Below are 25,014 nucleotides of genomic sequence, written 5' to 3' on the forward strand. Positions count from 1 at the left end.
TATGGGTAATTTCAGAGCAAACAATCAAAGCTACTTTTATTCAGAGGCAATGCTTTTTTAAAGACAGTAGGAAACCCTCACCTTTAATAATTTTTCCCCTCTTTCTCATTTCTTAATTCCATTTTTATAGATCCCCTTTGATAAAGAAGAAAGGATCTATCCATTTAGTCCTTCTTACCATATATAGGAGTGAAACAGATAATTATTTTATAGGAGGATAAGACATTTATTTAAATGGAAACACTAATCTTTACTTTCATCATGCTGAAGTGTGTGGTTACAAACAATCTCCAATAAAACACTATATAATAAGCAAAAAATAAGTTACTACATTGTAAACTTACATACAGTTTCATCAATTAACAGGTTTAGGAACAAACAAGCCATTTTACGACTCTGGAGCTACATTTAGTAAAAAACTGCAAACACTCAAACCTTATCAACCCCCAGTAAGACACTAAGGAGCTATTCAAGACTTCTTCAAAGCAATTACACCAATACAGTTTTATTTTTGGTTACAGTCCCCTGCTGTGCACAAGACCATTGGAATGCTGTAACAATTACACATTTTTAAAACGGCACAAAGCAAAGCAAGGAGCTAACATGCCAGCCTTACAGAAGCTGTCTTGAAAGTGCAAACTCTGCATTTTCTCTTCCTGAACCACTAGGATAAGCACGGGTACCTCAGACGACACGGCAGGGTCAGGAGCATGCTTTCTATACCACTGGTGTGACATTTAACTTGAACCACGTCTCCATGCCTTTGAAGATACCTCTGGTTTTAGACAGTGAACAGGTTTCAACGAAATATAGTGCAAATCAAATACCGAGGAGCAAAACGACAGACAGAGACCGCCACAGGTGGACCCGCTGTTTCCCCACCGGGCACCGCGCCACACGGGACAGACTGGCACACGGAGACGACTTCTCTTCAGGTTTTCATGTGGAAGGCGCTGCGGCGGAGCGAGTGCAGGGCGACCACACAGCAGCCCCGCAGCAGCGCTCCGATGTTGTAGACGGGATCTGTCCCCCCTCTCTGAGTACTGAATGCCCACAGGACCGTGGGGACCACGGGGGCGGCCACGGCCAGGAGATCCACCAGGAAGCTGCTGCTCCAGTACTGCCTCCCGACGGCCCCCCGAGGCAGCGGGAGGACGCCGTCCAGTCTCTCCTCCGTGGAGCCTGCAAAATCCAGCTCTCGCATGAGGCGGTTCGCAGGAGCGGCCATACCCACCGCGGCGTATGGGGTCTCCACGGGAGACAAGAGGATGGCGGAGTTGGGATTTCTGGGCGTGAGATCAACCATGAAAGCAGAGAGGGACTCGGCGAAGCTTTCCGTCGAGTCCGCCCCGGACTCATCAGGAGAGGCTGAGCTCGAGGGACAGGGGTCCTGGAGCTTGAGCACGTGCTGAATGAGCTCCGAGACCGCCGGGCTGTAGGGCACCACGTCGGTCTGCACGGCCTGCTCCACCAGCGCACCGCCCTCCGCCGGAGCCTCCGCCAGCGCCAGCGGGAGGACCTCGAGCACCTCCGCCCCCGGGGCGGAGCGAAGAAGCTCCAGGTCGTGGGCCTCGGGGCTGGTGGCTGTCACCATCCCATCAAACAGATCTGCGCCGTCGGCCATACTGTCTCCGCCCAGCAGCTCGCTGTCAGCCGCCTCCTCCATGACCTGCTCCTCCAGAGCCAGCCCATCCGCCATCTTGCCAAAGCGGCTGTTCAGGGGCAAGCTTTTCTCCGGGGAATCGCACGGGAAGTCCAGACACAGCTCATCCCTCAGAGAGCCGCTGTGCGCCATCTCCATGCTCTGAAGTAGAGACTCCAGCTTCTTGTTCTGGATGTTTATGTCCACAAAGTATTTCTGAATGCCTTTATCTTTATCAGCCAAGCTGCTCCTCATCGTTTCGATGACCTGTCGGAGCTGCTTGATCTCCTTCCTGGCTTCCTTCAGGGCCAGCTGCGCCTCCACGCGGTGGCACTCTTCCTCGATCCAGTCTTCCCTCATGCGGGCCAGCTGGGACTTGAGCTCCACGATCTCGCCTTCCCTGCGGGGAGAAGACAAGCCCGGCTAAGGGCAAGGGCGGCCTTCGGCCGTGCGGACGGCCGTTCTGACGCACGGCCACGAGCCCACGCTCTGCCTTGAAACGCAGAGGTTAAATAAATCAGTTTTGAATTTTTTTCTCACAGGTATTAGCCAGGAACTGTCCTCTCCTTAATTGTAAAGTAGCAAAAATGATAATAACCAGAATCAGAATAAAAAATGCGACTGTTGTTTTTTTCTGAGTGTTGCCAGGCAGCGCGCTAAGTATAAGCATTGTCCTCTATTCAGTACTTGATATTTGAAGTTTCGTGACGAGAACGCATTAGAGCATGCTTTGCCTGCTTGTCCATCCATAGCCTACCCTTTCCTATGTCTACGCTTTGTGGAAGGAAAGTTCATTTCACTTTTAATTACCCGTCACAGTCAGAAGGCAGACTGGTTAAATTTCAGCCCTGCAGCATTGTTCTGAGCATATTATAATTTGAAAAATTTTTAAATAAAAAATGCTGCATGTTGCAAGGACTTTGTGAAAAGTTGATTATTCTGTCTCTTCTCAAGGTGAGATGATATGGCATCCACCCTACACTGAAGAAAATCCATCCCATTGTTTTAGATCCTTCATGGGACCCTATCTCAAGATCTTTCTCAAAAAAATACTTCCTGACATATCATTTCTTCATAGTCGATGTAAATACAAGTCCTCATATTCTCAGTGGTTATGAAGACTAGGTAGTCAGGATCCTGATATATATGAAGGGATGGTGTCAGTTTTCCTTCCCTTAGTCTAGACCTGAGTATTCAGTTTCATTGCCTTCCCATGCTTCCCTGCTATGACTGCTCAAACCCTCCCGCAGATTCCTCAAATCACAAACAAAGACTTCCAGAATGTAAGGTCTGACTCAGGCTACCCTCACCCTGAGTTCACAGCAACCCTGGTGGGAGCTCTGTTCAGCTATCCCAGAATGTTCCAGGGGAAAATCATTAAGCAGAAAATCTGGCCTGCCCCAAGATGTCAAAGGTCTTTTCTCTCCAAGATAAGATCTCTTAAACATGGACTGTTTTTTGGTTTTTGTTTTTTGCCTTAACACTTAGCCAAGAATAATGAACCTCTTCCTTCAGCACAGAAATAGCTTGCAGGAATCACAATACACACGGCCATCCACGCTCTCAGAGAGATAAACAGGGCTCAATAGGAGCCCCCGTGTGTGACCCTTTTTGCTGGAAGTATGAGATTGTTCCTGCGAGTGTTCCTGCCATTTAAAAATAGCCACGCACACACCCAACACTTCACGTCAAAGCCGTACACACCCAGAGGAAGCAGGGGGTCCCCTCTAAACTGAGAGCGTCCCCTGAACTCCCGAAACAGCAAATCACGCAGGAATATGAAAGGGCTCTTTTGAAAGACTGGTTTAAGGAATTTGGCAAACATTCAATGAAATAATTTTTCTTCTTTTCTATTTCTCTAGAGTGTGGGTTTGTGTTTCATTTTATGGAAAAAGAAACTGTCCTACATCAGGGAGAAAGGGGTGCAGATTCACCTTTCATGAAGTCGGCGCTCAGATTCCTTCAGCTTGGTCTTTAGGTGCCTCACTGTGACCTCTTTCTGCTGCAGAGGCGTCAGATATTGCTCTGGATTTGGGGGCTTGACACCATGATTTTCACCACAGGACATGTACCTGCCAGAGCGCCTGAAACAACACAAGCAATGAAATGTTATGTCTTCTGTAAAAAGAAAAATTACGGCAGAGCAAACAGCTTGAGAAGGAACGCAGCTCTGCACTGGGGTCTTAAGCCTCAGTAAGGTATGCTTCCCTTGGGAAGGGGGACTGGAATCTACCCGCCAATCTTAGGCCTGCTCATTACTTGGGAGACTGTGGGGAGGGTGTTTGTGGAGAGGGTGGAAGACAGGAGAGAGGGAGGATTTTCTATGGCTCTGGAATGACCTCATACAAAATAATGCACAATTGTGCACGGGCCTGCCTGTGGGTTCAGAGTAACACACTGTTAGATCAGAGGACAATGAGTGGGGCAGGCGGGAGGGAAGGCGGGGAGCGAGATGTCCTGACTTTCCACACAGTGTTCCACTGCCTAAACATCCTGATTGTCAGGAGCTGGATTCAGATTGTTCCGAGATCAATGCCTGGTGTGAGTGTGCCGATCTGGTGGAAAGTGTCCTTCTTCCGAAGGGAAAAGGCTACTCCACTGTCACCAGAGTGTGTGTTCTAAGGGAGATGCCCAGGGTTCCAGAAGACTTCCTGAGCTGCAATGTTGGCCCCTCTCAGGCCTGGCCGAGCGCTGGGCACCCCTGCTGTAAGAGAGCTGATGAACGAGAATGGCCACCTAGAAGGAAGAAGACTGAGGGAGGAGGGCTGGCAGCTTCCTCCCTGTCTCTGGAGCCAGTCCAGGCCGCTGCACTCGCCCTGCTCCCCCTGAGCCTGTGCTCTGTCCAAGATGGCCTGTGTCCAGCTCCCAACCTTCTGGTGCTCCTTTTGTGGCCCCTTTGGTTGCGCATGTCCTTTTTTCTACAACCTCCTGCCCTGCCTCCCTCCCCCTCCCGGGACTAATTAATTCCTTGCTCGACCTTCAGATTTCAATTCAGTGTCATTTCCTCAGGGAGGCCTCCTCTGATCCCTCCAGACTGAGCTGGATCCCCTCCTGACATCTTAAACACACGTACAGCAACAGGTACTTGCAGAATAACCTTAAATGTGTTTTTGTCATGAGATGAGCAATGTCTTTGGCATCCTCTGGGCAGTAAGCACAGGGACCCTCTCTGCTGTCACTGTCCCATCCCCAGGACTCTACATGGTGCCTGGCACAACGTGGTACTCAACACCTATCTGATGTGTGAGGGAACGAACGAACACGTGAAGGATTCTTTCCTGTTCTGAGGGAAAGGCCCAGGTCCCCCTCCTGGCCCTGTGCCATTTTTCCTCCCTGGCCAGTCACTCCTCGGGCTGCTGAGCCTTAGCAGATACTGTGGTTTGGGTTCCTTCTGCCACTGCCCTTGAAGGATTAGCTGAGTGTGGGAAAGGAAAGAGAGGTGACTTCCTACAGAATGAGGGAGAAGCTCAGGAGTTGCATACCTTTTTCTTTTTCTTTCTCTTTTTTTTTCTTTTTTTGAAGGTCTTGAAAGAAAACTTACCGGGGAGGCAAAGTCCGAAGCCGGAGCCGGAGCTGAACCGCACTCACCTCATGACCGGGCTGCCGTCGCTTCCTTTGTAGGAGCCAGAGTTGCTGCTGCTTGGGGAGGAAGGTGCGTAGCTGGGGTGGATGTGAACGGGACTCAGCTGATTCCTGCACAGCATGGACAGAAAGTCCTTCTCCCGGGGGGAGGGTGGGCTGTTGCCAGACTTGTATGACGAAGCTCCATTACTCCGCCCATGGGGACCTCGGCTGGGAGAAAAGCGTGTCAAATGTTCACATGCTTGGGGCGACCAGTGCTCAAATGCTACTGCTTTACTCCTGCTTAGGGCTAGTTACTACTAAGGAAATCCAACGTACAGAGTTGAAAGGGCAATATAATTACTAGTGCAAACCGTCCTTATGAGCCACCTTCTTCCTACCTGCCTGAGATCTCCTTCCTTCTGCTGTTAGCACAGGCAACCTCACCCTCTGTCGTTCTCGCAAATAGTTTCTGACCATAAAATTGTTTTGGATTAATCCCAAATGCCTGTTAAGAGCACAAACCACGTCAAATATTGATTTGGTTGAGGTTCCCTTTGGAGGCTGTTTTGAAGATGTGGTTTTGTTCCAGTACACCTGTTTCAGCTTAAACCTGTTTGGGTTTGGTTCACGGTGGGGTAAGAAAACTAGGGTGGTTCATTCGGAGTATGAGGAAAAAGGGGGTTGCCCGCAAAGGAAGAGGAGAAAGGAGGACAGATGAACACAGTCCACATAAATGTCTCAAGTTTTAACTGCCTGTTTTCTCTCCTTTTCTTTCCACCCCCCAATGAGCTAACACAACCTTCATCATTTAACTGCTGAAATGCTCTAACAGCCCTCTCTTGGCTCCCTGGCCTGTTATCTTGCCCCCTCGGCAAGGAGGCTGATTTTCTGGCTGGAGTGGCCCTTCTAAGATGAAACTGGGTATCACTGTCCTCAAAGCGATTCAATAGCTCTCCAGTGCCTCACGAGGTCCAATCCCACCTCCCCATCCAAGCCATCCTCTGCCACTCCTCCCTCCTCCCTCTGCATTCCAGAATTCCAAACTTACAGTTTCCTGACGATCCATGTTCTCCATCACCTTTATGTTTTTGAATTTATAATTTTCTCTGCCTAGAATTCCTCCTGCTCCCTATCCTAAGCCTTGGGATATTTCCAACTTCAAGACCAATGGGAACCTACTCCAAGCAGCCTTCTCTGGATTCTTCCTTCTCTAGGCTTGTGTACGTGTGGCTCCTTGATGGTCCCTAGTACTCTGTGCAGACATACATCCTGGGATTTATCACATGGCATCACAACTACACAGTGTATCCTTCCTGCTAGATGAGGGCATTCTGAGGGCAGGAACACAGTCTGTTCTGTCCCCACTACTTCCTGGCACATGCTAGGAGCTCCTGAAATGACAGCTAAATGAATAAACTGGGTTTGAGCCTTGGCACTGTCACTTACTAGGAACTTAGGCAAGTAAGCTACTTAATACATGGGGTCTATAATAACCTTCCTTGCCTTCCTCGCAGAGTTGATGTGAATCAAAGAATGCATGTGAGTGCATTTCATAAGATGGGAAGGGCAATTCAGCTGTGGGATATTATTACAGGATCAACTTGTTTGGACTTCCCTATTAATCTAGTTCCAGAGATTTGACACCCACTGTGTAAGGAAGCAGCTTGAGAATGTTGAAATTACTTAAATAGGATAACAGTTCGGTGTCGGGAATATTTCTTGATGACATTAGAAGAAAACAAAAGAGAACACGATACATTTCATACGGAAGTACTGCTCTCTGACAATCCCCTCTTTGCAATTTTGATTACAGCTGCACCCAGTGGACACATCTCAATGAGAAACGTGTGTAATGTGAGTGTGCGTGTGGGTATACTTGGCTCTGAAACCGCACGTATGTAAAATCAAATATAATTTCAACTAGCTGTCAACCCAGTAAATCCCATATAAATGAAACATCACCAAATTCTAAAGTTAAAAAGTTCTTTCCTTTTGAAATCATCCAGATAGACTCTGCCTCCTTTTCGTGAGAAGGGGACACTTTATATGGAACAGATGGGTTGATGGCTTTGTGACAAACCCCTTCAGCAGCCCAGTGGTGCTGGGCTGAGCAGCAGAAAAGAACACGGGCTCTGGCTTTGATCTGCTTCTGCACACTTCACTTCTGTGTCTACTCCAACCGGCCTATTTCTGAATGTGACACTGAGAAATATGCAGGAGTAACCACTACAAGTCACGACAGAAAGTAAAGAGCTAGCCCTAATTGTGACCTGGGGAATTCTCTTCTGAGCCAACCTTCACCAATGACCTTCTGAGACCCTAGCCTAGCTCTGTTCCAGGAGCACAATTTTACTTAATTTTGACCATCACGCTGTAAAGCTGGTACAATTATTACCTCTCATTTACATTACATAAAGTACATGAAGTATTTGGTTACGTGAAATAACTGAGGTTCAGAGAGAAATCTGGTCCAAGAACACACAGCCGAGCTAAGATTTAAATACGGATTTTTTAACCCTACAGAAATGTCTCCTTCCTACTATACACAAATAGAATATACTGTTTGGGGCTTGGAAACAGGCATGTTAGGTACGGGCTATGTGTGTGGTTATTGCCTGAAGAATTCACCACTGACTTTGCGGTGCAGTCACTAAGACACAGATGAAATCAGATGGCGATTTTTAAGAACTCATCTGCTCTACTGAATAAAACAAAATCTCTTTAAGTATTAAACATTACTAAAGTACAATCAAATCTTCAAATATATTTTAGGAAATGAGTGGTTAGGCAATAATAGCTGACTTTTAAAAAAGAAACTACATGCTTAGGGCACCTGGGTGGCTCAGTCGGTTAAGCGTCTGCCTTCGGCTCACATCATGGTCTCAGGGCCCTGGGATCGAGTCCATGTCGGGTTCCCTGCTCAGCGGGGAGCCTGCTTCTCCCTCTCACTCCCTCTCTGTGCTTTCTCTCTCTCTCTCTCAAATAAATAAAATCTTTAAAAAAATTTAAAAAAGAAACTACATACTTAAAAATATCAGTTGTTTTCCTTACATCTAGTTCAGTTCAAATGCTAACACATATGGGTACAGAGTCATTAAAAAACATTTTCAAGGAGAGGCCAACGTTCCGTGTTTGCCATGGCCATGAACAGGCAAACCCGATGCTACCTTCCTCAGCCCACCCTAAGTCCCTCGGTGTGGTGGACAAGAAGAATGCAGTCCACAAAGAGAAGACAGAATTCTGCTGACCCTGCTCCTTCCTGAACACCTGAATACAGTAAGTGGAAATGAAGAGAAAGAGAAGAAGGGAACCTCGAAAGGGGCACAGGTGACTTTCTACCCCCCGATGTTGTTCTTTACCTCAGGGCAACATTACTATCATCATTGTCATCACCATGATCACAATTATGGGCTGAACTGTGCACACCCCCCCGCCAGTTCATAATGTTGAACTCCCAATCCCCAGGACCTAAGAATGTAACTGTATTTGGAAACATGGCTTTTAAAAAAGGTAATTAAGGGATGCTTGTGTGGTTCAGTTGGTTAAGCGTCTGCCTCTGGCTCAGGTCATGATCCCAGGGTCCTGGGATCGAGTCCTGCATTGGGCTCCCTGATCAGTGGGGAGCCTACTTCTCCCTCTGCCTGCTGCTCCCCCTGCTTGTGTTCTCTCTACCTGACAAATAAATAAAATAAAATAAAAATTGTTTTAAAAAAATAAAAAAGGTAATTAAATCCAATTAAATCTATTCCAATTTGACTAGTGTCCTTATAAGAAAAGGAAACTTGGACATAGGCACAGAAAGTTTCCGTTGAAGAAGCAGAGACAAGATGGCCATCTCTAAGCCAAGGAGACAGTCTTTCAAAGAAGCCTATCCTGCTGACACCTGGACTTCTAGCCTCCAGAATTGTGAGAAGGCAAATTCCTGTTGTGTGAGCCCCCCAGTCTGTGATATTTGTCACAGCAGCCAGAGCAAACTGATACCATCATCACCACCGTCATCTTCATTGTCATGTCCATCAGTACTATTTTTATCACTACCAACAAAAATATCCATTTATGACCCTTTCACAAAAATCTGGGTACCGTGTTAAGCGCTCATACATGAGCTCATTTAACTCAGTGAAGTAGGTGCCATTACTACCCCATTTTCCAGGACAGTAAGGCTTGGGGCTCTGGCTCATGTACCTAATAAATAATGGACGGTAACTCAAGCCCAAGTCTCTCTGACTCCAAATTCCAAACTTTTTTTTTTCTTCTCACTTTTATCTGCTCTTGGTCAGATTAGGATTTTAGTTTAAGAAAGAGAATTCCTCAGAGGTGCCTGGATGGCGCACTCAGTTAAGTATCCAACTCTTGGTTTTGGCTCAGGTCATGATCTCAGGGTCATGGGATCGAGCCCCGAGCTCAACCCAGAGTCTTCTTAAGACTCTCCTTCTTCCTCTGTCCCTCCCCTCCCTCGTGCTCTCGCTCTTTCTCTAAAATAAATAAATAGTTTTACAAAAAAGAGAGAGAATTCCTCAGAAATGTCAGCAGAGTTGGCCTTCTGTAAGAGGAGATCATTTGTAAATCTTAACGTTTTGTTTTTAAAATCCCATCAAAAATATTCTCACCAGCTCCACCTATCACTCATTTTTCCCACCCCCTTCACTGAATGTTCCTGCTCGCTTTCCTCCCAGAAGCTAATCCTCCACAGAGAAATTTCATTTATTATAGGAGGAGCAAGCCATTTAAAATGGGATCATAAACTATTATAAAGTTTGGCAAGGATACCCGACCCGTCTAGAGGAGTCGCCCTCAGTGCACGGTCCTGCAGAACACAAAAATTACGTGAAATGCCCGAGATATCACATCACAGAAATCTACTGACTGTGCTCTGTGCCTGGGTCAGATTAAAAAAAAAAAAAAAAGTGAGGATAATGGATAGAACATTGCCAATTCCAATCTTCCATCTATTAAGCATGTATCTGATTTACACATAATCCTATGTAACTATTTTATGTTTAACATATCAGTTTTTAGTCACTTGGAGAAACCAGGGATTTCAGACTAGACAAGTTTTCTCTAGGTCACTCAGTATTGTTGACATTACCTTGGAATTTAACCACAAATACAAATTCTTTTGAAATGCTTAATATAATTGGCTTCTTTGACAGGCCATTTCTTTTTCTCTTGCTCTCCGCTCTTTGATACCTTGTACCATAGGTATGGGCTAATTTTCTTGAATGGGTTAGATAAATGGCTTTTTCTCAGAGCAAGCCACAACTGATTTATACAGAAAATGTTTATACTCATATTGTGATCCTAGAGGTACTTGTTCCTCACTCCCCTGAAGTGTTCGGGTCCCTGGCTGAGAGCTCACCGTGTCACAGAGGTCTCCTGGAACCAGGCTATCCAAAACATACCATAAATCCCATTACTCTCAATATCCTTTCTCTGTGTGTGTTTTTAAAAAATAATTATATTACTATGCATTTATTGTCTTTCTTTTCCTACTAGAAAGAATATAATTTCCATGAAATTTGGTTTATCGCCGTATCTCCAGAACCTCATAGTAGATGCTCAATAAATACCTGTCGAATGAATAAAGTCACTGATAGTAGGAGAACATCCTGGGCTTACAACCTTTCCCATCAGTTGTGAATGGTAGCTCATGACTTCCCACAGTCCCTCTCTTCCCCAACCAAAATAGCGTCCGTGGTGAACACCTGCTGATGCTTGCTACGTTCTAAGCTCTGACCCACACCTTATGTGTATTAACTAATTTAATCCTAACAATAAACCCTACGAAATCGGTATGACTACAGCCCTATTTTACAGATGAGGAAACTGAGGCACAGAGAAGTTAAGCAACTTGCTCAGGGCCACACAGCGTGTAGATGCTGGAGCTGACATTCACACCCAGGCAGCCTGGCTCCAGAGCCCACATCCGTAGCTGTTGTGCTTTAATGCCTCTTATGGTGGTGGCCAGCCAAGTCTATGAACTTTGTTCTCTTTCACCCCTTCCCCAAGTGAATGCTGGGAGTAGTCAGGGGTCACTATGTCTCTTTCACGAGGATAAAAGGCAACCTCAGCCAGAGGAAAGAAATGGTGAAGTCAGAGGCTTCACAGCTAAGAGATGAGAGATTCATGAAGGGAAGGCAGGTAGGAAGTGGAGACGACTAGCTTGATAGCAGGTGAGCGCACAGGTGAGTGAGGGAAGCGGAGGGAAGGGAGATGAGTGGGTGAGAGACAGCCCCGGGCAGACACACACTGGTCAGGCGCTGCGACCACAGTTGGTAAGACAGCAAAAGGGTCCCATTTCAAATCATTATAAACCCCAAAAACTGTTCACTGAATAATAACACAATGTGAACTGACAGTCATCCAGGTGGTTCCACAGAAACATAAAGTACAGGTAAGTCACCTGTGTGTAGCGTCTGAATGATTACAGAGCAGGAAACAGTGCCTACTTGCGTGAAAAAGAGGACCGCTTGCTTCCCGCAGCAGACATATGGACCTCAGGCGCCGAAATGCTGCCCGTGCTGCTCGAGGAGCTAAAATCTGCTTCACTACCTGCAAAACAACAGGGGGGGAGAGAGAGCGGCATGAAGGAAGGAAACCTGAGAACACGCTGGTCACTTCCCTGACTCACCAGGCCCCCAGCTCCCTGCACACTCTGGCTCAGCAAGTGGCAGGATTCCAGAGTGTCCCGGCTCTCAGCTCTTTCCTCAAAGCAAACAAGAGAAGGGGCGAGAAGGACATCATTTCATAAACCCAGCTTAGATGCACAGCCAGGCTGGTTTCATAAAGACCGATCTTCCAGCAGACAATCCACAGTGACCCGAGGGGGGCAGAATGGCATGCCTCTTCCTGTGCGTCGTCGGAGCTCCCTCGACAACAGGAGCGCGAAGGCCCAAACTTCAGGCAGAAGGCAAAGCAGGCTTGTCTGTCCCAAAGTCCTTTTTCCAGGAGAGTGTATCTTTGGGCTTTTGCAGTTAGCTAGCCATACTTGAATCTGGCACGTTAGGGTCTGGAGAGAATCAGCCAGTGAGAAGCAGTTGGGAAGAGAGCCTGGGCTCCAGAAAACTGCTTGGACCGGCACTATCTGATGAGTGACTCTCTCTGACTGCGGCTGCTGTTTTTCTAGTAAGAACACAACCCTCATGAATAGCCGGGATTGAACATTTCCAAACAGAATGAAGAAAGTTCACAGCGACAGTGATGGAAACTGCAGATTATACTGATACGTGAAATTTTAGTTGGGGGAGGGGTAGGGAGATTATTGTTCATTAGTTTACAAAAATCACATTACATTTTGAGTACAGACTACAGATCGTTATGTAATTAGAAACATGCTGTGTGGCAGAATAATTAATATAAATCATTTCTAACAAAACAATGCATAGTTCTGAAATAGTAATAATAGAACTATTCCATGGATTGCCTGGGGAGTGAAGGAGAGTGGAAGAGGCAAAAGAGAACAAGTGGGAAGAAGGGAGAGAGGATTTTTAAAATAGGTAAAATTCCATACGCTTTCGGAAAATAAGTCTAGGTATACAATTTTATTTGACCGGATCCCTCAACTCCTACAACAGTTGGTGACTCTTCCGGTCTAGAACCCAGAGCCAGCTCACATTTCTGGGTTGAGGAAGATAGGAATAATCTAAGTCCTTTGAGTTTTTAACAAGCAGTGAAGAATAATTATCATCACAATAATAACTATTTATTGAGTGCCTATGAGGCACCAGGCCCTCTAGGATATATTTTCTACTCTTTGTATCTGTTCATCTTGACAACTCTGTAAGGCAGATATTAATCTCGTTATTCTACTACTGAAGAAATGGAAATTGATTTGTCCAGGGCTTGTGGGGGATAAACCCTGGTCAGGACCAAGTCTCCATGCCACTTCTCCCCATACCATGCTGCGTCCTCAGGAAGGCAGTGGGAAGGAGGGGGCCACCTGGGAGGTTCCCGCATACACTATATACTTCCATCTCCCTAACGGCCAAGATGACCCATTGGTACAAGATGTGGCCAGACTGGCCCACTGCTGAACAGATCCTCTCACTGACAGGTTGTATTAGTTTTGCTAGGAGGAAATGGCGAGGCAATGGCGAGGCAGAGACAGAAGAATCCTTTTCCCGACTCCCAGGACCTCTCTGGAAGTTCAGCCTCTTCTGGGAAAGACACCAAGAATGACCCCTTAGCACAGATGACAGCAGTGGATCCTAATTCCCAGCAGAATTCCGGGAGAATTAGGGTGGCAATTTATCAGGACTGAGAGTGTCTATTCCTTCCGGATTTCAGAGACTTTGTCTAATGTTGTAATGAGCTCCCCAAATGTAATTAGTTGCCTCTGAGTAATGCACTGGCTAAACCGTAGTATTTTACAATCTCAAGGATTCACAATTGGTAGTGCTATCCAGCAATATGCTAGACCTGACAGCCTAATTCTTCCAGTCTTGTCTGCTAGTAATTTATCAGGTGGGTTATTAAGTGATAAAGGCAGATGATTTTCAAAAAATAGATCCTGTGGTTGTAGCCACCAGGTTTGAGATATTATTTTCTAACGTAAGGTTATGACTCTGAAACACCCAATTTTCATTCCTTAAAAGAAACACAAAACCCCATCAATTATAACTTAACTGCCTGAATAAAAACAGAAATTCTAGAACAGAAACAGACAACTGCTGAGAATCCAGTGTTTCCTCAGGATGCCTTGGATCTGCAGTAATGATTTACTTTGAACTGAAGGGACAAGTTTGCTCTGCACTTTATTGCTATTGGAACTCGACATGTTGACTCTTATGTATGAGAAGGGCCCAAGTTTGTTCCTATACTCCTCTAACTTACTTTCTGAAAGAGGTTAGAGGACTCATTCAGGGTACCCAGCAGCTGCATTCAGGACTGTGTAATAGGATAGAGAAAAACGTCTGTGCTACTTATGCCATTTCACTTTGCTATGTTTTAAAATATATTTCCAGTTCGGTTAATGCAAGGTAAGGTCCATTCACTCTTTTTTAAGGGATACACAGAAAGGTCAATAGCACTACATCCTCCTCTGATATAAATATTCTTTCCATTTACTAAGTAGAGGAAGACTGGAGACTTGAAAGCCCCCTCCCCGCCCCGCCCCGTTTATCCATCACCTGCAACAAACACTCCAGGAAGGAGAGGCACTCTCTTTCCATTTCCTTTAAACAGCATATGCAACTAGGTTATTGCTGTGGGGGCCGTAGCTCAACGCTCATCTGTATTATTCAAACCATACAAAGAGAGTACCTAACCTCACACAGGCCCTGAGTCAGACAGCCCGGGTTCGAATCTGACCACCGCTGCTCACTAGATGGGAGTCTTCAGGCAAGTTACTTCACCTTTCTGCCCTTCAGTTTCTAAATCTGTTCCAAGGGGATGATAATCATGGATTCTGCCCCTTAAGGTTATTGTAAGCAAGGAACGTGTATGTGTGTGTGTGTGTGTGTGTGTGTGTGTGTGTACAAACACATGCATATATATATAGCACCTGATCCCTTGTAAGGTCTTAATAAATGTTAGCCATTATTCATCTTCTGCAGGGGTTAAAAAGACAACTTTTATTACACATTTCCTTCGTAGAAAATGTAGAAAATAGCAATAACCCATGGGACAAAATGTAGTCCATAATTCCATCACCAAAAAATAACTATAGTTAACCTTTTGGTATATAATTACTCAGCATTCCTAGTTAATACATTACTATGTAACATAAGTGCTTTTCTTTTAATATGTGAATATCTTCAAAATATACATTTGGGGTTTTTTTTTTTAGATATATGTTTTTAAGATTTATTTGTTTGAGAAAGAGTGAGTGAGCAGGGGGAGGGGCAGAGGGAGAGGGAGAGAGAAACTCAAGCAGACTCTGCGTTGAGTGTGGAGCATGAAGTGGGGCTCGATCTCACCACCCTGAGATCATGACCTGGGTGGAAACCAAGAGTCGGATGCTTAACTGACTGAGCCACCCAGGTGCCCCATGTTGTGTTTTATTAAATCAATGAGTATATAGGCTATGTCCAATTTTTCTATTATTAGTAACAAATACTACGTGCCAGAAACCATCCTAAGCATATTTACACATTACTCATTTATTTCTCATGATAGTACAGACCCTATGAGGTAGGGACAATTATCAGTCCCTGTTATAGACGAGGCAGAGAAGTTGAGTAACACGGACAAGGGGACACAACTATCAAGAAGTGGAGGCAATACTTGTACCTAGTCCAAGAAGGCCAAGAAGACTCCCTGCTGAGCTGGGAGCACAGTGCAGGGCTCGATGCAGATCACGACCTGAGCCGAAGGCAGACGCTTAACCAACTGAGCCACCCAGGTGCCCCCTTGTCTGCTATTCTTTAGAATAAATGTCTGAAAGAATTTTTAAGCCAAAGGATATGCTCAATTTCAGGAAAATTAATATATCTTGCATCATATGTATTTTTGGATGGCATTAGCCTAAAGTGGTTTTTGGGGTCAAGAACGTGTTTGCCTCCATGTGCCTGTGTGTAGATACCCGGATGTCAGTCTCTGATGCCACAGAGGATACTCTGAAAGAGCACAGGACACAATATTTGGCCATTGTAGACTTGTGTTTGAGCAGCTGAAGGGAGTTTTAAATGCATATCTAAGTTATCCTCATCAGTATTGTCTCTGATCAGCTGCTGGCGTTGGTGGAGTAGGATTCCAGGACTGAAAGGGGTGGATGAACTTGATGACCTTTACCTCATGATGCCAATGTCTTGGTGACTACACGTCCTGCAGCAAAAGGCATTCTCCAACTAGTGAGCTCTGCTCACAGGCCTCCAGAGGCTCCGGGGGCTTTTGTTTGCTCGTACTGCTGGAGTCTCTTGAGACGCATGCCTCTTTTTCACAAGGCTAGGGTATTAAGCATTCTGTGCATGTGATGGTAAGGCCAGGAATTAGAGAAGGAAGGAAAAATGGAAACAAAAAGAGTATGTGCAAAAACTGATAACTAGACTTATTTTTTTGAAACACTGCCTGCGATCTGGTCTCTTAGGACATTATTATTTTTGCTTTCAGGAGACTATGGAGTCCTCAGACATCAGAACATCACAAGCCTCTGAAAACTGAGTCTACTAAGCTGCGTTAAGCCATTCTAAACCACTGACTGAAGCAACCCCAAGCCTTTCTTTATCCTTTGTCACCACAAAGCTATCAAATTAATTCAGGTTGGCCACCGACATCCCCACCTCAAATAGAGGCAGCAAATTAAAAAGGAAAAAACAAAAACAAAAAAAATAGTTCCCCATCCCTTCATCCTTCCCCCCTCCCCCAACACACACACAGATACACAGATCTTTTATTTAAAGGTCTCGAGGGAGGAGAGGAGCCATTTCCACTGAGCTATTACGGAGCAGCTGGGGCAGTGGACACATGTAATTACAGAAGACACTATTTACAAAAAAATTAAATAAATAAAAATAAAGCTTCTCTAAAGTAGATTTGGTAGAACAGACTCTTAACTGTGAAGCTCTGGGGCACCCAGCCAGTGAATCCAAGAAATGCTTCACAAACTAAACAGGATTTTTGTTTTAGTTTCTGCAAACTATTCTCTAAAACTCCTAGAGGTATTTATCTTAGAAAAGGAATATTTGATCAAAAGATCAATAAACTGACTGAAGATATACACACAGGTTTTCTTGCATTTCAGAATAGAGGTCTTTCTGAAAAATTGTAAATACCATTTTCATTTGTTTCTTAATTTCAGAAAGGATTTATCTCCATTATGATTGATGTTCAATGGATGGAGCCACCATAAGCTTAAAAGCGCACACACACACACACACACACACACACACACACACACACAATTAGAAACAAAAGGAAGTTCAAATTTAAAGTATTTGGAGAATAGTTTTGTATTGAAAAATCTGACTACATAACAGCAAAACAGCTTATGGGAAAATAACAGTCAAAGTCAAATCATAAACTGAAAGAAAATATTTACAACATATGACACACAAAGGGCCAATCTCCCTAATTTATCAAAAACTCATACGCTTTAGAAAAAAAAAAAAACTAACAGAAAAATGGGCAAAGGACATGAACAGGCAGGTGGCAGATAAAGAAAAATAAGTGACCAATGAACATATGAACAGCCATTCAATCTCATATATAACATTAACAATGTAAAGATAAACAAGGAGATTTTTTTCAGTTACCAGATTGGCAAAAAATTAAAAAATTTAAGTTTGAGAATACTAGTTCTGTTGAAGGTTTGAGAAAAACACTCTGATAAGAGTCAGCAAGAGTGTGAGTTGGTGTGACTTGCCCCCAAAATTTCTCCTGCACGTAAGCTTCGAACAAACAACCTAAATGCCTGCCAACAAGGACTGGTGAACTCGGGTGGTACAGCCGCCTAGGAGCATACTCTGCCTTCGCGAAAAGGAGTGACATGAACCTGTGCGTGCTGGAGTGAACACATCTCGAAGCCCTGTTGCTAGATAAGAAAAACAAGATGCAGAACGGTGGGTGTGGCACGTCTGCTTCTTCATAAATAAATCTTCAAATAATATATAACTGGCTACATGCATAGAACATTTTTCTTGAGGGATAAAAAAAAAAAGATCTGTTAATAGTGGTTTCCCTTGGGAGTGGGGCAGTGGGGATCTAAAGAGACCCTCATCTTCATTTTATATCTTTCTGAGCCATTTGGTTTTTCTAACCATGCACATTTTACTCTTCTTATAAAAAAATAATAAGATACACTAAAATTATGGACAATTGATTTTTCCTTTGAAAAAGATCTAAATTTTTTTTAAAGAAAAAGCATTTTATAGTAAAAGCAATCACACCATTTAATGTAGGACTTAGAGGGCTTTGGAGTCCAGCCCCTTGGGTTTGATCATACCTCTTCTACTAACTCTGTAAAGCCTTAGGCAAATTATTTACCCTCACTCTGCCTTAGTTTCCTTATCTGTGAAATGGAGATGAAGATATTAATGGTAAGTATCGTTAAAGGATTGCAGGAATTAGGTGAAACGTGCAAATAAGTTAGGACACAAGCACTCAATCTATGTTAGCTGTTGTAATTTCTACTTAGAAGTACTGGTACAGTGGCTTGAAGGCCAGAAAGAGCTTTTAAACCTCTTTCACTTAAAAAGCCCCATAATACAAAATGCCTTATCCTACTTAAGTCAAACATTTTTACAAACACTCTTTACAAAAGGTGGTTTTCCTCCAGTCATTCGTCAGTGGAGAGTATGTTTCTGGTGTTTACTCTGTGGTGTATGTGTGCATGTACAACAGAGTATGTCTAAAAAATCTGTGGTCCCCAAACATGGTCTCTCTGGCCTCCTCCAAAAATGTCTAGAGGTGCTCCTGGGATAGAACCCCACCTTCAGGAAGCCCCAGCGAAAATGCACATAGGTTTACTGACCTCTTCTTACCAAAGGCCAGGCCCCTGAGCCTAGCTTCGAAAGTCTGAGAAAGGAAGTGAAGGAGCATTGGAGAGGAGGCCCAAGAGCACTGAGAGGGTCAAAGACAACTCCATCTGTTCACTCCTTTATCTTGGGCTGGCTCAACTACCTATCTTGGTAGAAATTCAGGGAATACACCTGATGAAAGAAATGATAAACAAAGCAGGTGTAAAGAAACTTCAAGAAAGCAGGGGGAAGTGAACATTTCTTTTTTTTTTTTTTTTTAAAGATTTTATTTATTTATTTGAAAGAGACAGACAGTCAGCGAGAGAGGGAACACAAGCAGGGGGAGTGGGAAAGGAAGAAGCAGACTCATAGTGGAAGAGCCTGATGTGGGGCTCGATCCCACAACGCCGGGATCACGCCCTGAGCTGAAGGCAGACGCTTAACCGCTGTGCCACCCAGGCTCCCCGGAAGTGAACATTTCTGACAGGAACCCAGGATACATCTAGTCTCCCTTTGCATCACCTCCATGGAAAATTAAGACTATGCTTTGGCCAACCTGAGTAGAGTACAGGAAAGACAACAGGGGCTGTTTGGTTTTGTGAGTGACCACCCAAGTTCCCTGGGCCTGCTCTCTTGATTAGTAATAAATAAATAAATATGTATCCGTGTTAATTTACCAGAGATGGCCAAGAAAAGAACGCTAGTAAGAGATCCATCAATTCAACCCAAGGCCAATCAGGTGCCTCTGGGATCTCCTATCATCACTGCCACGCACTACCCAGCACCATCAGAAGGAGGCGCCAGCCTGCAGTCACACACCAACGAGCTCCGCCTAAAGAAGGCGCTATAAACTTTGGCTCCATCTCTCCGCAGCTATGTGTTCTCGTCCAAGTGATTTTAACCTCACTAAGCCTTAGTTTTCTTATGTATGTATGTATGTATGTATGTATGTATGTATGTATGTACATGTATATATGTGTGTGTGTGTATATATATTTTTAAATAATTAATTTGTTTAACAAAAATTTATTGAGCATCTGCCATGTGTTATGTGTCAGGCCCCACTCTAGGCGGCTAGCAGTTCCTATCTTGGAGGGTTGTTGTGAAGCTGAAATAAATGAAAAGTGAAATGCATGGGGAGGGCTTGGCAGGCTCATAAATACTCATTTTATAATTACTATTAATAATGCAATGATTCCTAAACCTTATTGTGCCTAAAGATCATCAGGAAAGTTATGTACTAGTGCAGATTTCTGGGTAACACAAAAATTCCAGTTCAGAAGGTGTAGGAGGAATCCAGGAATCTGTATTTGCACTAATATCACAGATGACTGTGCAGCCAGCGGTCACAGACCGCACTGAGGAGGAGAGCTCCAAAGATAAAGAGCACATGGAATCTTTCTCCAGGTCCAGTCAGATTGCAAGGACTTACTTCAAAGGGAAGTTGAAGGTGAGTGAGCAGAAGTTGAGGTGGACCAGCTGTCAACTTTGTCAAGGACCAAGCGCCAGAAGAGAAGAGTCTAACTTCCAGACTGGCTTGCCCCCTCACAGCTCTCCAGAAGTCCCTTCCTGGACTAAATTCATCTTCAAAGGGTTGGAAGGGGAGACAGTTACAGAGAGGAGACACAAGTTGTTTGAAAAACTGGCCCAGGTCCAGCCAAACTCATGCACACATGTTGGTTTGTAAAGCTAGTGGGATACTTAGCAGGTGGTCCATGGTTTGAAGTGCTCATAATCCCGTTGTAAAGAAGAGGGACTGGAGCACCTGGGTGGCTGTCAGTTAAGGGTCTGCTTTCGGCTCAGGTCATGATCATCAGGTCCTGGGATCAAGCCCCACATTGAGCTCCCTGCTCAGTGGGGAGTCTGCTTCTCCCTCTCCCTCTCCCCCTCTCCCCAGCTTGTGCCCTCTCTCTCAAATAAATAAAATCTTAAAAAAATATTTAAAAAAATAAAGAGGAGGGACTGACCAGTTTGGAGCTGGGGGCGTCAATACCATTCAGCAGAGGGAATCACCTCACTATCTAGCATACTCCCCGTCTGGGTTATCTCATCAGCCCTAACTTGCTGCCTCAGTGTGGTCGACGTATCCATGGCTGACATGCTAAATGGCACCAAACAAACCACACAGGCATGCACCATCCCCCCCATGTTGAATCAGCATCGGGCACCAACCCTCTGGCAGGTGGGCTCAGGGGCAACCGTCTCCCATTGCCTTCCACTCAACAGGTCTGGGGAGGGTTACATCCATTGTGGCCGTGAACTTCATCCTAATTGATTATTTTGGGAGCCTGGTAATAACAAATGCAAATCCTCCCTGAAGAATTTTCCAGACTCTTACATGTTCCTTATCTTTAATTTCTTGTCAAGTTCACTGAACTGAACTGACTTTCTGCCCCTTTAAAAAAGCTAGCGGGAGAGCCTGCCGCTTCTATTTAAGGAGAAGTGTTTATCCAGTGTTTACCAAAATGAAGTGCCTGCCCTCTGTGTCTGGCAGGAAAACTTAAATCAGGGAAAAGCAGTCCTCGAGGTGGCGGAGTGGGATCAGAGCAGGGGTGTCATTGTGAGGGGAGTTAACAGGGGAGGATGAAGGTGATGAAGGAGTGGGAGAGAGAAACGGGAACTGACAAGCCACCAACACTGAAAAGTCAGAGCAGGGCTAGGACTGAGGTCTGTGACTTTAAGACCAGAGTATAAGAGAAAGGATGAGTCTTTTTTGAAGTCACCTCATCTTCCACTCCCAGTGAAGTGGCAGTTCCAGACCATGAATGCAACAAAAACACCCCCATGCTAGGAAGAGATGACCTTTATCAACTACTTGCTGCAGAGACCTGCAACAGCACGCTAAAACAACACGGGTTTTCCTTTCGTTGGGTTTTTTTTTTTAAGATTTTATTCATTTATTTGAGAAAGACAGAGAGAGAGAGCTTGAATGGTGCGAAGGGCAGAGGGAGAGACTCTCAAGCAGACTCTGTGCTTGATCCCAGGACCCTGAGATCATGACCTGAGACGAAATCAAGAGTCAGACGCTTACCAACTGAGCCACCCAGGTGCCCCTTGTTTTGTTTTTTTAACCTCACTTCTGTCGGAAGCACCATTTTCCTAATTGACTCTAAGACCGAACAGCCTTGGGTGACTCCCCTCGTCCTCCCCACCCTGTGTGTCAGCCTCCAGGGCACACCACAGGGTCTGTATTCTCCACCCACAGGCCCCTCCCATCCGGGACTGTGGTGCTGAAGGGGGGGGTGCCACAATCCACATCTACACTGAAGCAGCCTCTCGCACTCAACCCTCTCCCTTGACTTTTGCAGTAGCACTGACCTCCCCCTTTCCTGCACTGGAACCAGGAAGTTACATCACTGGCCCTTGTCAGCACTCAGCCATGCTCCACTTCTAATATCTTGATGTCCTTTCCCCTTGGTTCATGAATGATGTATCCCCTCTCCATTTCTCTCTTGAATTTTCAATCTCTGTGAAGTTCTCTTTGCTTTTCATGAGGTGATATGGTTTCGTAGCCTCAATTACCAGCTCTGTGACCTTGGCAAAGGCACATAACCTCTCTGTGCCTCGCTTTCTTCTATAAAAGGGAAAAGATAATAGTATCTATCTCATAGAGTTGTTGAAAAGATTATATAAGTTAATATATGAAAAAGTAGTGCCTAGCACTCAGTAAACACTTTAGAATACTGCCTTTATTTTTATTTTTCTTCTTATGATCACCCTCTCTAAACCACATCTGGGTTCCAACACATGTGCAGCCAAAATCAGGGAAAAGGACTTGGAGCCAGAACGAGGAGTGAGGGGAGGCTGTCATCTGGGGTGTGAGTAACAAAACCAGCATGAACATAGACAGAAGATGGCTCTGAAAGAGGGTGGTAAGGGTTCTTCCTCCTCCCTTGAGATTATAAATCAAAGAGTAAATCCTCAGCTCTGGGCTGTGTTCACTGAACTCTCCAGTTTCACATGAAAGCCTGAAGCACACTACATCACAGAGAGCTAACTACCGAACCTTCTCGTAGAGGCTGTGGGTCACATGCACGGTGGGAGACAATCTCCACAAGGGCAAGATTTCGTCCGTTCCTATTTGAATGCCCTGCAGCTCTTTGCACACCTAGCACATGTCCAGTTGAGACACTGATCCTACTGTGAGAAGGGGACAAATGCCCTAGGAGGGACACAACTTGGGTTCTAAAAGAGGTCAACAAAGGGAAATACTATTTCCTGCTGGAAGGATTAAGATTCCATGGAAGCAGCTCATGGAGCTAGCTAGCTTTCAAAATTACCCATGAGTGTTCAAGCCCATAGCACGAGGAGCGGTGGAGACAGTCATCCAGTGTGAAGGGAGTAGCCCTGGAGGGAGAAGCAACAGCCTGGAATGGGGTGATGAAGGCAGTTCAGGGGCCAATTAGTCGAGCTTCCTTGTATTTTTTTGTTTTTTTCGTTTTTGGTTTTTTTTTAAGATTTCTTTGAGAGAAAGAATGTGAGCGTGGTGGGGAGGGAAAGAGGAAGAGGGAGAGAGAGTCTCAAGCAGATTCCCCGCTGAGTGTGGAGCCTGACTCGGGACTTGCTCTCAGGACCCTCAGATCATGACCTGAGCCAAAACCGAGAGCGGGATGCTTGCCGGACTGTGCCACCCAGGCGCCCCTAGCTGAACATCCTTCTAAGCCACGGGCCCCAAAGTTTGTGTCTGGCAACAAGTTTCTCATACTGGACACAGTCTATTTTCTAGAATTCCTACCTTTGCTTCTTTGAGAAAACATGTCAACATGTTTCTTTCCTCAGAGAGGTGGAGATCAGAGAAGAGGAACCCCACGCTTCTCCTACCCCAGTGATACCACAGCCATGGTTTTGTCTGAAGTGACTCTGCTGGCGATCTTCAGTGGCCTCCTGATACCCTTCCTCAGTGATCTTTGTGTATAAAGAACCAACCAGACCAATGGAAATGAGAGATGGGAGAAACCGGCAAAGACGTCAGGTCACAGTGCTGTGTGGGAACCAAGCATGGGACCAGACAGTGACTTCATTATTTTCTCTGCAGAAAATCTATGAGTTGCAGGTGCACAGAATTGGATTAGTCAAATTCCTTGGTTCTTGACACACTCTTATCATCAGTCCTTGCAAGAGTACCTTTATTTCAGTTCCTTACTGAGTGGTTTGTATAAACCAGTATTCACATTTATTTATTATTTTTTGTACTTATGTTTTTATTTCCTTACATTTAATATTATAGTAAATGAAGAAACCACCACCCATCACACAAACTAAAATGTCAACATTAACTCATATCTACCTCCTCGTTCTATCCCATTTACCATTTCTTTGTTTTCGTTTTTATAAAGAATGATCACATCTATAAGTATTCCTAAAAAGTAGATTCTATTTTGGTTTCTGTTTTGTCTTTCACTTTTTAATAAACAAGTCACCATGATATCTACAATCTTTTGCGATGACTTACATTCAAAATCATATTGCTAAGAATCTCCATATACCTGCAGTGCGTTCATTTGACTGCTATATAATATTCCATTGTACGACTTAGACCATTCTCCTGATGATGAGAAAATGAATTGGGTTTATTCCAGTTACTCATCTAGCCAGAGTTTCCATTCCAACAAACAACTATTTGTATTTCCAGAGGCACAGGTCTCCCTAAGGAAAAAAACTAAAGGAGTAAATCCACTTTTATGCAATATCTTCCATAGACGAAAAGAAATGCTCTATGGACCATTTGTCTTTCCATACCCTTCCCTCTCATTGTCATGGAGAATCAAAAGCTAAAAGTAAACCTAGAATCTCTGCTTTATCTTATCCCAATTTAGGATCCAACATGATCCTTCATTCTTGGGTCATTCTGACCCTGAGTAGCCCTAAAAGATCAGGAATTACATGATGTTATTTTGGGTTTTGCTTACGTTACTACATGACTTTGCCCCTTAGCCTCAGCAATGAGACCAGCCCATGAACATGAGAAGCTGGCCCAGAGTTACTGGATTATGAATACAACCTCACTGAGGGAGAAAATCCTTGCTCCAGGGTGGGGAGAAGAGGACACAAGTGGCTTCCTTAACGCAGCCCAGAACTTGGTAAAGTACCTAGTTCTAAAGCCCAATGCTGGGTTTGAGTCATAGGTAAGGGAAATAGCTGGGTTTTTTAAAGGCCCCACTGTTCTGGAGAAGGGAAAGAGACTGTATAAAAAAGTTTCTAAATCAGAAAGCAACTGCCCTACTTCAGAAATGTTAAAAGCTAAAGTAAACATTTCTATCTTTGGATTTTCATCTAAGTATCTCCAAGTTAGAGCTGACGATTTGTCACTTCCAAGCGTCTCTGTGAAGTGAGTAACTAGGTCTGTGAAGCAGGTCAGGCGATTATAGGGTAGATTTTAAACCACCCTCTGCTCCCAAATTCACCAATCATCTT

At 44.7% G+C, this 25,014-nt stretch overlaps 1 protein-coding gene across 5 annotated transcripts in view; it reads right to left on the reverse strand.

Annotated features, from left to right (window-relative positions):
* SYBU (syntabulin) overlaps positions 1-25,014 on the reverse strand; it is a 70,803-nt gene continuing 45,789 nt past the window's right edge. For all 5 annotated transcript variants that reach the window (XM_040626077.1, XM_040626080.1, XM_040626076.1 and 2 more), the window contains 4 exons: positions 11,656-11,758; positions 5,231-5,434; positions 3,577-3,726; positions 1-2,042 (listed from right to left, as the gene is read on the reverse strand). In XM_040626077.1, coding sequence (XP_040482011.1) covers positions 932-2,042; positions 3,577-3,726; positions 5,231-5,434; positions 11,656-11,758 — 1,568 coding nt within the window. In that variant the 3' untranslated portion in view covers positions 1-931. The remainder of the gene's footprint in view (positions 2,043-3,576; positions 3,727-5,230; positions 5,435-11,655; positions 11,759-25,014) is intronic.

This window comes from Ursus maritimus, unplaced genomic scaffold, assembly GCF_017311325.1.
Source record: "Ursus maritimus isolate PB19 unplaced genomic scaffold, ASM1731132v1 scaffold_9, whole genome shotgun sequence".
NCBI classification, from domain to species: domain Eukaryota; kingdom Metazoa; phylum Chordata; class Mammalia; order Carnivora; family Ursidae; genus Ursus; species Ursus maritimus.